Source organism: Cavia porcellus, unplaced genomic scaffold (assembly GCF_034190915.1).
Source record: "Cavia porcellus strain 051 isolate PalLab524CR breed Dunkin Hartley unplaced genomic scaffold, mCavPor4.1 scaffold_2, whole genome shotgun sequence".
NCBI lineage: Eukaryota > Metazoa > Chordata > Mammalia > Rodentia > Caviidae > Cavia > Cavia porcellus.
Window position 1 is genome coordinate 99468759 of NW_026947485.1, and position 11650 is coordinate 99480408.

At 42.0% G+C, this 11650-nt stretch overlaps 1 protein-coding gene across 8 annotated transcripts in view; it reads right to left on the reverse strand.

Annotated features, from left to right (window-relative positions):
• CUNH10orf90 (chromosome unknown C10orf90 homolog) overlaps positions 1-10553 on the reverse strand; it is a 223588-nt gene extending 213035 nt beyond the window's left edge. Inside the window, exon 1 of one of the 8 annotated variants that reach the window (XM_063244927.1) lies at positions 9741-10553. In XM_063244927.1, coding sequence (XP_063100997.1) covers positions 9741-9977 — 237 coding nt within the window. In that variant the 5' untranslated portion in view covers positions 9978-10553. The remainder of the gene's footprint in view (positions 1-9740) is intronic. The other 7 variants (XM_063244922.1, XM_063244921.1, XM_063244923.1 and 4 more) reach the window with 7 other exon arrangements.
• Between the last annotated feature and the right edge of the window lie 1097 nt (positions 10554-11650).

Genomic DNA, 11650 nt, shown 5'->3' on the forward strand with positions numbered 1-11650 from the left:
GGATCCTTGCAAGTTTGAGACCATCCTGGACTACAAAGTGAGCTCAAGGCCAGCCTGACCGCATAGTGTCTCAGAAAAACAGCAACAACGAAAAAATTAAAACAACAAAACCAAAACCAGAATTGTAGAATCTAAACAGTAAAATACATGATGATAACATAAAAAGGTACTTTTTCTTTACTGAGACTTTATTATTAAATAGCACATTTAAAATACCAGGAAAAAATCAAGAGAAAGAAAAAGTGAGTTTTATTTGAATAACATTAGCAACAATCAGCATTTTTAAATGAAGGGAATCCACATTTTCATTTTGCGACAGTCCACAAATTAGATGACACAAAAACAAATAAGTGGCTATTATTTCAGGACTATTTATCAGAAAATCATCCAGATTTTTTCCTGTATATTCAGCTCAATGACATGCACACATTAGGCACTGATGAAGCATCCTTCCTTCCAGGGGACAGTGAGGATTTGAGCACACTGCATCGCTGTTAAACTCCTCGAATCCTCTTTTCATATCCCTTAATCAAGACACAGTCCCTTGGAGTACAGGAGTAAATCCGTCACCACTTAACAGGCTGCCTCACAGCCTGCCTCACAGACTTTAGAACAACACAAGGCAGCTACCAGATTAGCACCCAAAAGCCAGTAGTGTCCAGAGCTCATTAGTTAGTTGAAAACATGTACGCTAAAATAATGATTTTTCTGAACTTTTTGTAAATAGAGGGCTGAATCCAAGGCATCTGGGCCCTGATGCAGACGGGGCTTTGGGTATCTGGGCACTGGCTCTCAGCTACAGATTGCTATGCTGAGAAGGGGCTTCTTACCTTATATACAGAATGTTGAGCAATTTGCTTACTGCTTTGAGAAACTCTTTCATTTGCTTTTAGCCTTATTTGCTTCCCTGATACATTATTTCTATGTCTTGGATTTTTTCCATGATATTCATTTTTGGAGCTGTCCAAAAGTTTTCTTTGGTTGGAGAAGGGACATATATTAGACTCACAAAAAAGAAACAGAAGTATTTCACTACTTAGAATTTGATTAATGAAAAGAAAGATAAAACAAGTGACCTTCATTTTGTAGCTTCACTTGGGTAAAGTACAGATGAGATATACCCATCTCTCAGTCTCGCTGTTGAGCACTGCACAATGATCGAGTCTGTAGGGAGCCTCAGGCAAGTGTTCACTCAGAGGAGGATCCCTTATATACACAGTTGTCAACCTTCATTTACCTTGATCTTAGGTTTTCATCCAAGTTTGCACACTTCATGTGCATTCATTCATTCATTCATTCATTCATTCATACCACATCCCACAAATGTCTACTGAAAGCTGACCTGGTGCCAGGAGCAAAATATGACGTAGAACAGACCAACGAGCATCCTTCCTCATGGACTTCCTACACGCAGGCTTTACCCTATGTACCTTTAAGCCCAGGGCCTCATTTTAATTCTTTTTCTATACAGATTTAAAAATACTAAATGTAGTTGGCAGACATATCTCTATATATTTTTCCTCCCCTGAGTATGAGCAGACTGGTGAGTACAATGGGCCATCACTTCTGTGATTAAGTTATATTATACGACATTGAGGGTTTGCAGATGTAATTAAGATTGCTAATTGGTGGCTATTGAGTCAGTTGAAAGAACATGTATGATGCAGACCTGCTTTAATCAGGAGGGCCTCTAACGTAAGTCAAAGGATTAAAACAGCAGAGACTACCTGGTGATCTTGGACAGGCAAACGAACATGTATGCATTGCCTGTGGCTAGGACTTCATGGCAAAGACTCAGGGTCACCACTAATAATCAAGAATGGTCTCTGGCCATTATTCAGCAAAAAAGTAGGGGCTCCAGTTGTATAACCACAAGGAGTTGAACTCTTGCAATAACCATTGAGCCTGCAGGAAGGCCCTAAGCCCCAAGTAAAGCTATGCCTAGATGACACTTTGGCTCCACATGGAGTGACTTTCAGTAGGTAAAGGAGCCACCTAACCCACACCAGGACTTCTGATCTAAAAAGTGTAAAACAATAAAGGGACACTGTTTTATGTTGCCCAGTATGTAATCATTTGTTACACAGAAATAGAAAACAAAAACATATGGTGTTCGCTAGATTATATTTCGTTTTTGTAACAGCCAATTAAAATAGAAGAGCTCTGTGGTTCTACCTATACTAATGGAATATCAATCACAAGAAACAGCTGCTTCCGGTAATCAATATATGATCACAAGAAAATAAACATCTCTCCTGGACCAGAGAACCCTGCCTACCAGCCCTGTGGGCTGTCATTTGGAGAATATACTTGCTTGACAAGCAATGCTTTTACATGTATTTCATTAACCTTAGACATTTTAAAATCATTATTTCTTCAAATCCATCTTCTCCCCATCATCTCTCCACTATTTTTAAGGCTCTAATCATGTATGCATTAATATTGTCCTATAGGTCACCCAGCTCCCCTGTGCTCTATCACGTGCACCATTTCACTCTCAAGCTTTCCTGCTCCTCTCTCTTGCACTCAGTCTCTCTCTGTCTCCCTGTCTCTCTATTTCTGTCTCCATCTCTGTATCTATCTCACTTATTTTTCTCTCTTCTTCAGTTTGGAAAGCTCAGTGATTTTCTTTGTAGCATCCACCTACTGCTCTCAGTAACTGTTTTCCATGGCTGGTGTTCTCTCTCTCATCTCAGTTTCATCCTACACAGCACATATTATTTTGTGGCCTGACTTATGAAGACCTGAAACAAACTTCTTAAGTTTAAGCTCTTTCTACGCATGGCTTTCTCCTCACAGGAGCTGTGCCCTCAAATTCTACCTGCAACCCTTGTGTCTTCAGTCCAAAGAGATTGCTATGTCCTGTTTAGTTTCTCCTTCTTGCATCGTCATCCAAAAACTGCTATATTTTTTTTGTAGAAATGTCTTCCCCTTCCCTAGCCTTTGCTTATACTCTCGCTCTTCTTGCTAAGCCTGGAAACTTCCCAAACTTCTGTGAAGAATGTGTCCAAAGGTCTCCTTCTCTGTGCAGTCCTGCTGAGTTCACTGGATCCACAGGTCTGCACAGACACTCACTGGCTGCTTTCCCCACCAGATGATGAGCTAGAGTAGGAGCCATGCTTATATGACCTGCGTCCCCAGCATCTAATACAGCTCCTGATGCATACTAAGTTCTTGGTGCATAAGTTTTGAACAAGCCAACCCGAGCATTTCCTCCTTCATCACTCTACTCAGTTAAGAAGGAATGAGTCCTGGGAGAGCAAAGGTAGTTTGGTATGAAGAGACCTTCATACCGGAAGGAGGTGCCTGGTGAAAGAGCGGTGGGAAGGAGTGCTGCCTACAGCAGAGACAGGAAGGACCTGTGTAAGTGTCTTCTACCACTTGCTTCTGGTACATTGGGCTCTTTCTGAACATCCTTAGCCATTGCTGTCAATAGATGAGGTACTTCCCTTCCAGCACCAGGCAGAAAGCACTGACCTCTGAGTGGATGCAACAGTCCCCCTCTGTCACTTCAAACTGTGTCACTGTGTTGGCTCCATAATTTCTGCACTCCACAGAATTTTCTCTCTGGGACAACAGGGTTTGTGTGTCTTACACAGTTGTGGTGAGGATCAATGAGGCAATTCAGGAATCAGCTGCCACCAGTCTCCTTTGTTTCTTTTCTGTCTCTCAAATCTCCTCGCACACAGTGTCTCAAGCTCACCACTCTCGTGCCTGACTCACGCCTCCCCTAGCACGGCCCAGCTTTCCTAGCACAGCAATTCAAACTGGTGTCTGCTGCTTTCTCCTGGGTTCATGTGTTTGCAAAATATTGGTCTGGGGGCTGGGGATTTAGCTCAGCGGCATAAGCGCCTGCCTTGTAAGCAGGCAGTCGTGAGTTCGATCCCCAGTACCGATAAAAAGGAAAAAGACAAAAAAAATATTGGTCTGGTTTTCAGACCGGCATCAGAATCATGTTTTCATGTTAAAAACATAAATGTGTGGGGCTAGAGTGTAACTTAGTCATAGAACACTTGCCAGGCAGAGTTTTATGTGCCTGGGTTTGATCATCAGCACACATGTGCACACACACATGCACGCACACACCCACACACACACAGAGACAGAGATAGAGACAGAGACAAAGAGACAGACAGAAACAGAGGCAGACAGAGATAGAGAGATAGACCGAGAGAAAGAAAAAAAGGAAAGGGGGGAGACAGAAAGAGGAAGACAAAGAGGGAGAGAAGGAAAAAGGGAGAAAGAGAGAGGGAGAAAGGGAAAAGAGGGAGAGAAAAAAGGAGAGAGAAGCATAGAGAGGGAGAGAGAAAGAAGGAGAGACAGGGAGAGAGGGAGAAGTAGAGAGAGGGAGAGAACAACAAAACTTCAGATTTCTGGACGCTCACCCATCCCTACCCCCAGGAACCCGGGTTTCTGCATTTGAAGAAGGTTCTGCTGAGTATTCTAGAGGACATTAAAAGTGTGAGAGCTAGTCAGCCCACTATTTAGATCCTTATAGGAGTTTCAAGAGAGAGATCCAAGAGAGACGTCCATCTGACATAAGGACATGCAGGAATTAGTCATATGTAAACCCACAGGCTCAAAAGTTTTGTCAGTGTTGGAATTTACAGCCGACCACGGAAAGGAATGGTGGAAACTACAGTCAGCTCATGGCCAATTTATAACCAATTTCTTGATGTATGAGCATCTTCCCAAGACAAGAATAGAAAGGTCATAAATTCCAGCCACTTGACACTTCGAGTAAGGAAGGGATGATTTGGTTTTGATTTGAATAAGACAGACTGCACAGGGGCAGCATCCACAAAACACTAGATATAGTTTTTCCTTGGTCTGGGGGCCACATCTTCAGGCCATGGCTCTGTAGTAAGGTTGGAGATGGGAGAAAAAAGTGCATTAGAACTTGGACAACAATGACAACTCATTTTTATGTGATGCTGTCTCCATGCCAGGCTCAGCCTTTTATGCTGATTCTTTCTTTTAACCTCCTCCCCCTCCCCCGAGAACTCCGTAAGATAAACATTATCACTCTCTTCATTAACATGGATGAGGAGACAGAATCAGATAGGACAAAAAACTGCTAGTCATTCAGCTAGTAGGACCCCCACAGCATCTCATTCTAGCGTGCTTAACTGCAGCAATACATTTCGCTTCCCAGCTTGCTTCCCTTGATGTACCTGAAAAGTGGATATGATTTTTCTACCCATGCTGGCATCCCTGGTGGAAACTGGCCAAATGATACCGCACAGATCTTAGAAGACTTGGTTGAAAATGTCCTGGGTTGTCACTCACTTAGTATAGAACATTACACAGTGAGTATAGTGAGATTGGAGACTTCAATCGCCAGAGTTGCCTCCAAATGCAACGAAACCTAACTGCAGACTTCTGGCTTCCCATTAGGACACTGAGATCTGACAGCAAGGCTCCCTTGGCAAGTGAGAGGGAAGCTGGATGATTATGGAGAGTAGGTGGCCTTGAAACTCACAGATGTCCATTTTATTTCCCTTTCAATTCCAGGGTTTCCCTCTTCCTATGTCTGGATACAGGATACTAGGAATTGCCAATCAAGGCTCCCAGCAATGGAAACTTTTAGGAAAAATAGCACTTACACACCCAGACATCAGGCAAGGCAGCTCATTCTGGAGGGCCAGTGAGATCCCCCCAGCTAAAGTTGCCAGCACATCTCAGTAAAAACATCACTTGCAGACCCAAACTTCAGGAAGAAAACAGACTAGCAAGACTTTGATCCTTCAGCTGGGTTGGAAAACAGGTAAAATTGTTTTGCACTTTTTGATAACTATGAGAAGAAAGGGAATGCTTGTTTCCCTCCTGCTTTGTCTCAGCGACCTCCTTACTCCCTCAATCAAGCTATCTGGAAGCCCAAGCTCTTAAAACTTGAGTGCTTTTATTTCTCAAGACCAAAAGAAACACGGCAGGCATATGAAAACGTTCATCAAAACCCAGAGTGAAGTTTCTCAGCCCTAGTGGGACATCAAAACCACATGTACTTCTGGTCATGATGAACTAGCCAGGCAGAAGCTAAAAAAACAATGCTTTCCAGGCACTGGTCAACATGCAGGACAGGACCAGTGAGGGAGAAGAATGCTATAACTTCCTTGCCCCAACAGACAGTTTCTGGGGCTCAGCTCTGAGAAGGAAAACTCAACTGAGCTTGGGATTTCAATGAGCAGAGGAGGCAGAGGCAGGACTAAGGGCAGCTGACACAGTCAGAATTTGCAAAGAGCAGAGAACTACAAGAAACAAAGCGTGCTGGGCCTTCTCAAGTCTTTAGCTAAATACTGACCTGCACCTGTGGAAGAAACAATGGACCAAAACCAGGAAAAAACTACCAGAAGGTGTTAGGTCAGACAACTGTCTGGACAACTGGAAAATCTTTCCATCCTGGGCCTAAGTACAAAGATGTTGTTATACCTGAGACCTTATACTGAATCCTCAGAAGGATTACATCTTAATAGTGGGGCTAAATTAGCCCTAGAACACAGATTCTCTGGATATTTTAGGCCAGATAATTCTTTGTTGGAAAGAAAGGAGTTTCCTAATGCACTATAGGATATTAGCAGTGTCTCTTGCTTTTGCCCACTAGACACCAAGATACACTCACCTCCCACCACCAAATTTTCACAACCAAAAACTGTTTGAAGATTACCAGTTATGCCTGGAGTAAGGAGCAAAATCACCCTCCACGAAGAACCATTTCTTTCCCCTGAAGCCTACTTTGGACGTATTTCTACAAATCTCAGAATAAAGTCTCAGCAGAACCAACCTGTGTTCAAGTAGCTTAACCTCATGCCAGAACAAAGTTCAGTACTCTTCAAAAGAATACAACAAAACCAACACTCAACAATGCAAAATTCATTGTCTCTAAAAGTCAATTTTAAACTAACTCAAAATGCAAAAAGCAAGAAAATACAAACCATAATCAAGAAGAAAAAAATCAATAGAAACATAGAGTAATAATATGCATAATGATGAAATCAGTAGACAAAGGCTTTAAAACCATTACTATGAATTTGCCCTCTACTCATGCTCAAGAAGGTAGAAAAAGACATGAACAGAAGGGAGTCCGAAATGGAAGATGACAGTGGTTTTTACTTAGTTGTTGTTTACTGTCAATGCCTCAACACTGTTCTGGGTCCTCAGTCACAGTGGCTTGGGTCAGGCCATGGGCAAATGTAGTTTTTTAAAGTTCATCATTATATTTAGTTGCACACTGGCTAAAACCTGTTATGGCCCTACAAATAATGAGTAGAAATGAGAGTTGCAAATGATGACTAAGGCTTTAAAAAATTGTAATTTCCAAATAGAAAAACTTTCCCCAGCTCTCCTCATAATTAAGTGCATTGGACATTCACCTATCAGATGATAGATGGGCAAGATCATCAGAAAGGTCCTAGCAATGAATTAAGAAGGGACTTCATCCATACTAAAATAAAAGCAGAAAGATTTGCAGGATCTTCACCCTCATCTGCTTCCTGTCCAGGTTATCTTTCGGCCCAACATGTTTGGATCCTACCAAATCCAATGTAAGAAAGAGGATGGTTGTAGCTGGACCATGGCTGAAGTTATATCTTACTGCAGGTGATTTTTCCAAACAGTAGCACAGCTCAAGAGTAAGGCTATGGTTCTAGAAAACTCCCAGTCTGCAGATCTTGCGCTTAACTCAAGCAGATTTTCTGGTTCTCACAGAAAGTGCTTGAAATCCATAAGATTTTCACAGAAATAATATCTCACGAACTCATTGTTCTAAAAAAGCAACCAGTCTTTTATTTTTTAATCCAGCACCTTTGTGTATTGAAAGTTTAACTCAATGATCTTACTTATTTTCACCCCATCGGGCACTATATGGCCAAAGCCTGGAGCAGGTTAATGGGTGGCGTCTGAGCTGATGGATGGCAGAACCCAAAGGCTGTTAATTGGGTTCACTCATCTGTTCAGCTTGGGAAATTGAGCAAGAAGGTTTGCTTTTTCCTAGTTTTCTCAGTCTAAGTGGTGCTGACATGCCCCAATGAGAATAATAGAAAGAATACTGTAATTCAGTGAATGTGGAATATTTAATTTCTGAAAATGTTTGGTACTATAAGTTGAACAAAGTTCAACAGTCAGAGGTGCAAGAGACTCTGAACCCATCTGTTAGTTTTTAAACTTGGCCTGGCCTTTAACCCGGGAAGCAATGGACCACTTACAAGAACTGCACAGACATCAGACTGATTGCCAGCAGAGGGGCCTGGGACTCATTTTAACACTGTTCCCTTAACTACTGGTTATATTGGAAGTGGAGAGTTAAGTCAACGATTGGTTATATTGGAGGTGGAGAGTTAAGCCACTGGAAAACAATCTAACTGTGACTATTCGTATAGTTGCAGGTTTTACAACTTTCTGTAAGGTGCACTTTTTTCTCATTGTTATCCTTCATGCGTACATAGTAATGAAGGAATCAATGAAATTTCTTGTGTGAACAAACAGGAATATAAGAGTGACTGCTATGTAGAGTTTAAAACGGAACCATGAACACTATTGTAAAACGCATGATGATATAATTCAAGTTTGTTCCTCTCTGCAGGTCTAGAAAATAACTTCACTGAAAATTATACAATGATAAAATTCTGTCCCCATCTGATTAATTACTTGTGAATAATAACATCTCTGCTTTCTTTCAATTATATTCTAATTGCACACCTTTTGCTCTGGTTGATTGGGCAATGAAGTAATGAACAACTATTACTGAATTTAATTAACATCATTATTTCTGTGGCCTTTACATCTCTGTTGTGAACATGAAAATTCACATGCCCAGGGCTGGAGCTGAAAGAAAGCAGCCTTGAATCCTGCTAAACCTGTTCTTCTACCGTGTGCTACCTTCCTTCTGCCAAGTACAGGGAACAAAAGATCTGAGTTTTTGCCAGCATTCATGGGAAGAGTTTCCTAATAACAGCATCAATATTCAGAAAGGTTACCTTTTCAGAAAACATTGCCAATCTGTTTGTTAGGTTTATCAAAAGAAATGGCCAAGTGAGGTATCTGGGAGTCAATTACAATGTCGTTCATAATTTATTCCATGTACAATAAAGAGCTGATCAGATTTCGTGTGTGTTTACTTTCTGAAAAGATAACCTCTTCTGTCTGATACCAGTTGCAAAATATAAATATGCTTCAGAATAACATGTTTTACTTCACTTTGACATTTGAAATTTCCAAAGTTCTCCTTTTTTCCACAAACTTGCCTGCACTTAAAAATTAGAGTTTTTCCTCAAAACAAAATAAAACACACAAAAAACACTCTTGAATTACTTTGTTTTAACCTGCCCAGGAAAATCCTTATACATTCTGCACAACACATAAACAAATAGGAATTTGTTTTTAAGGAGATTATGAAAACTTTAAAGAACTAAGACTATTTAACCCAGAGCACAGAAATGTCCTGCATGTTTCTAAATGGGACTACCAATAAACCACCACCACAAAAATCTTTAGAGCCCTATGGAATGTTCATACATACAGATGCTTGTCATGTGTAACTAACACTCAATAGAGTGTCCCCCCGCTGTCATTATTACAAAAACCGAAATAAATTAAGGGACCAAGAAAACTTTAAGAAAAACTACAAACAGATGTGGTTAATTTTTTAGACCAGATAGACACCCAGGCTGTCCGTGGGACACACAGCATTCCATTTCTCCCAGAACGAAGGGTGCACAGCATCTCCCCACCCAGCTCGGCCGTACCTCATATCTGCTGGCTGGTTGCTCAGCTGTCTTGAGTCCTTGACACATATGGATGATACAAACTTTAGCTCTTCTCTGCGAGGGAAACCAGTTACTCTTCACGAAATCCATGACCATCACATGGTTTTTCAACTCTGTGCTAAATGTCTTTATCTGAAAAGTCCGGTGAGCAGCTGTTCCTGTGTGGCTTGCGGTGAGCCCCTTCTGAGTTTTTGCAAGCATTCCAGAGTGCTGCATGATACTCGGAATCTTGTGACTTCAGCAAGTGAGCCTGGCAAACACAATTTTCTTTGTTTTACCCAGGTATTGAGTGCAGCAGGAGGGGCTTAGGAAGCGCCCCAGCTCAGCCCTGTTCAGTGTCTTCCAACTCTGCAGCCAGCTGTTCCAAAATTCTCCACGCGATGGAGAAGGATGTGGACCAGTAAACTTCATGAGTTATCCTTATGTGCCATTAAAAAAAAAAAAAAACTTCCTTCTTGCTGTGATCTGCCCAACTCCAGACTCACGCCTCAGCTCTTAGGTCACTCTGTCTTCTCTGATTTCAAAGAAACAGTCTTTCTTACCCACTGCATTCAAGTTCTGAATGCGGAATTCGCCTGGTTACCAAAAGGTTCAATATGTTTTTCAGTCTGTAGGCCCTCAAATCCAAATAAATTATTTACAGAGCTCTGTACAAAGGAACCAGGAGGGATAATTGCTGCTTTTTAGAATTCCTACTTTTTCTTGCCAGGACTGAAAGGAACAAGTGCAGACTGCCTACCGGCACAAAGAGCAGCCTCAGCCCTGAAGCAGATAACAGACACATTCAAAGCCAAAAGAGGACTCCCAGCACAGAAGAGATGGCTGCAGTGGGCACTGGAAAAACAATGTAGCACTCAGAGAGAATATTTGTGAGCTTACAGCCAGGCTCTGGTCCTGGGTGGTTCCCTCCCCACACTGAGCCTCAGTTTCCCACAGGAAGAATATTGAAATGAAAATGCTCTACCTGGCTTTCACCAGGTTAGTGTTAAGATCTGGTGGGCAAGGGGGCTGGGGATTTAGCTCAGCGGCATAAGCGCCTGCCTTGCAAGCAGGCAGTCTTGAGTTCTATCCCTGGTACCGATAAAAAAGAAAAAGATCTGGTGGGCAAAACAATGAGAAAAGAGCACTGTGCAATAGAATCATAGTGGGCTCCTTCTCAAGGTACAAGTGCACATTTTCTGTCCAGATAGTTTTGCACAATTCTTGCTTGCTCCACTCACATAATATGGTGGAGATGTACATGCTACAAATTACTGGAGTGCAAATCTCAAACCATTTAGAAACACAGACCCCTGAAAAACTCACTTTTTTGTTTCGTGTTTTGGTGCTGTTTCTATTCATGTAGTTTTTTAGAGATGATAACGACAAATATAGGCCAAGGTTGTCCATCAGGAGGAGGCAGATGAAAAGCACCCTGACTGTCTGAGCCCAGGCACATGGCTCTTCTCCACAGGTGATTTTCTCTTGGCATTTGGCAAGGATGCCCTCCTGGAAGAATAAATTGACCTGTGCCACATAGCCAGGGAGGAGGCTGAAGGAAGGGGTTTCTCAGAAGCAGAGCTCCAGTGCCTGGCCCAACACCTCACTCTTTCCTGCTGTGGGAAAGATTTTTGCAAATCACACTCAGCAGGGCTAGGATTTGAATGGCAGAATGCTAAACTTCTGCCTGTGGGGCAATGGAAATGTTTAAACTGAAAACTAAAACACAGGAGGAGATGGAAGACTTCAGAGATCATTTAGGCCAATGTTCTCATCTAACGCAAAGACAGCAGACCCATAGAGATTAAACACCGACTCTATATCAGAGTTTTATTCATTGTTCCTTAAACAGAACACTGCTCAGTGCAGCATGTGGTTCTCGAAGGAAGTCAGTGAGAATGTCAGGACCC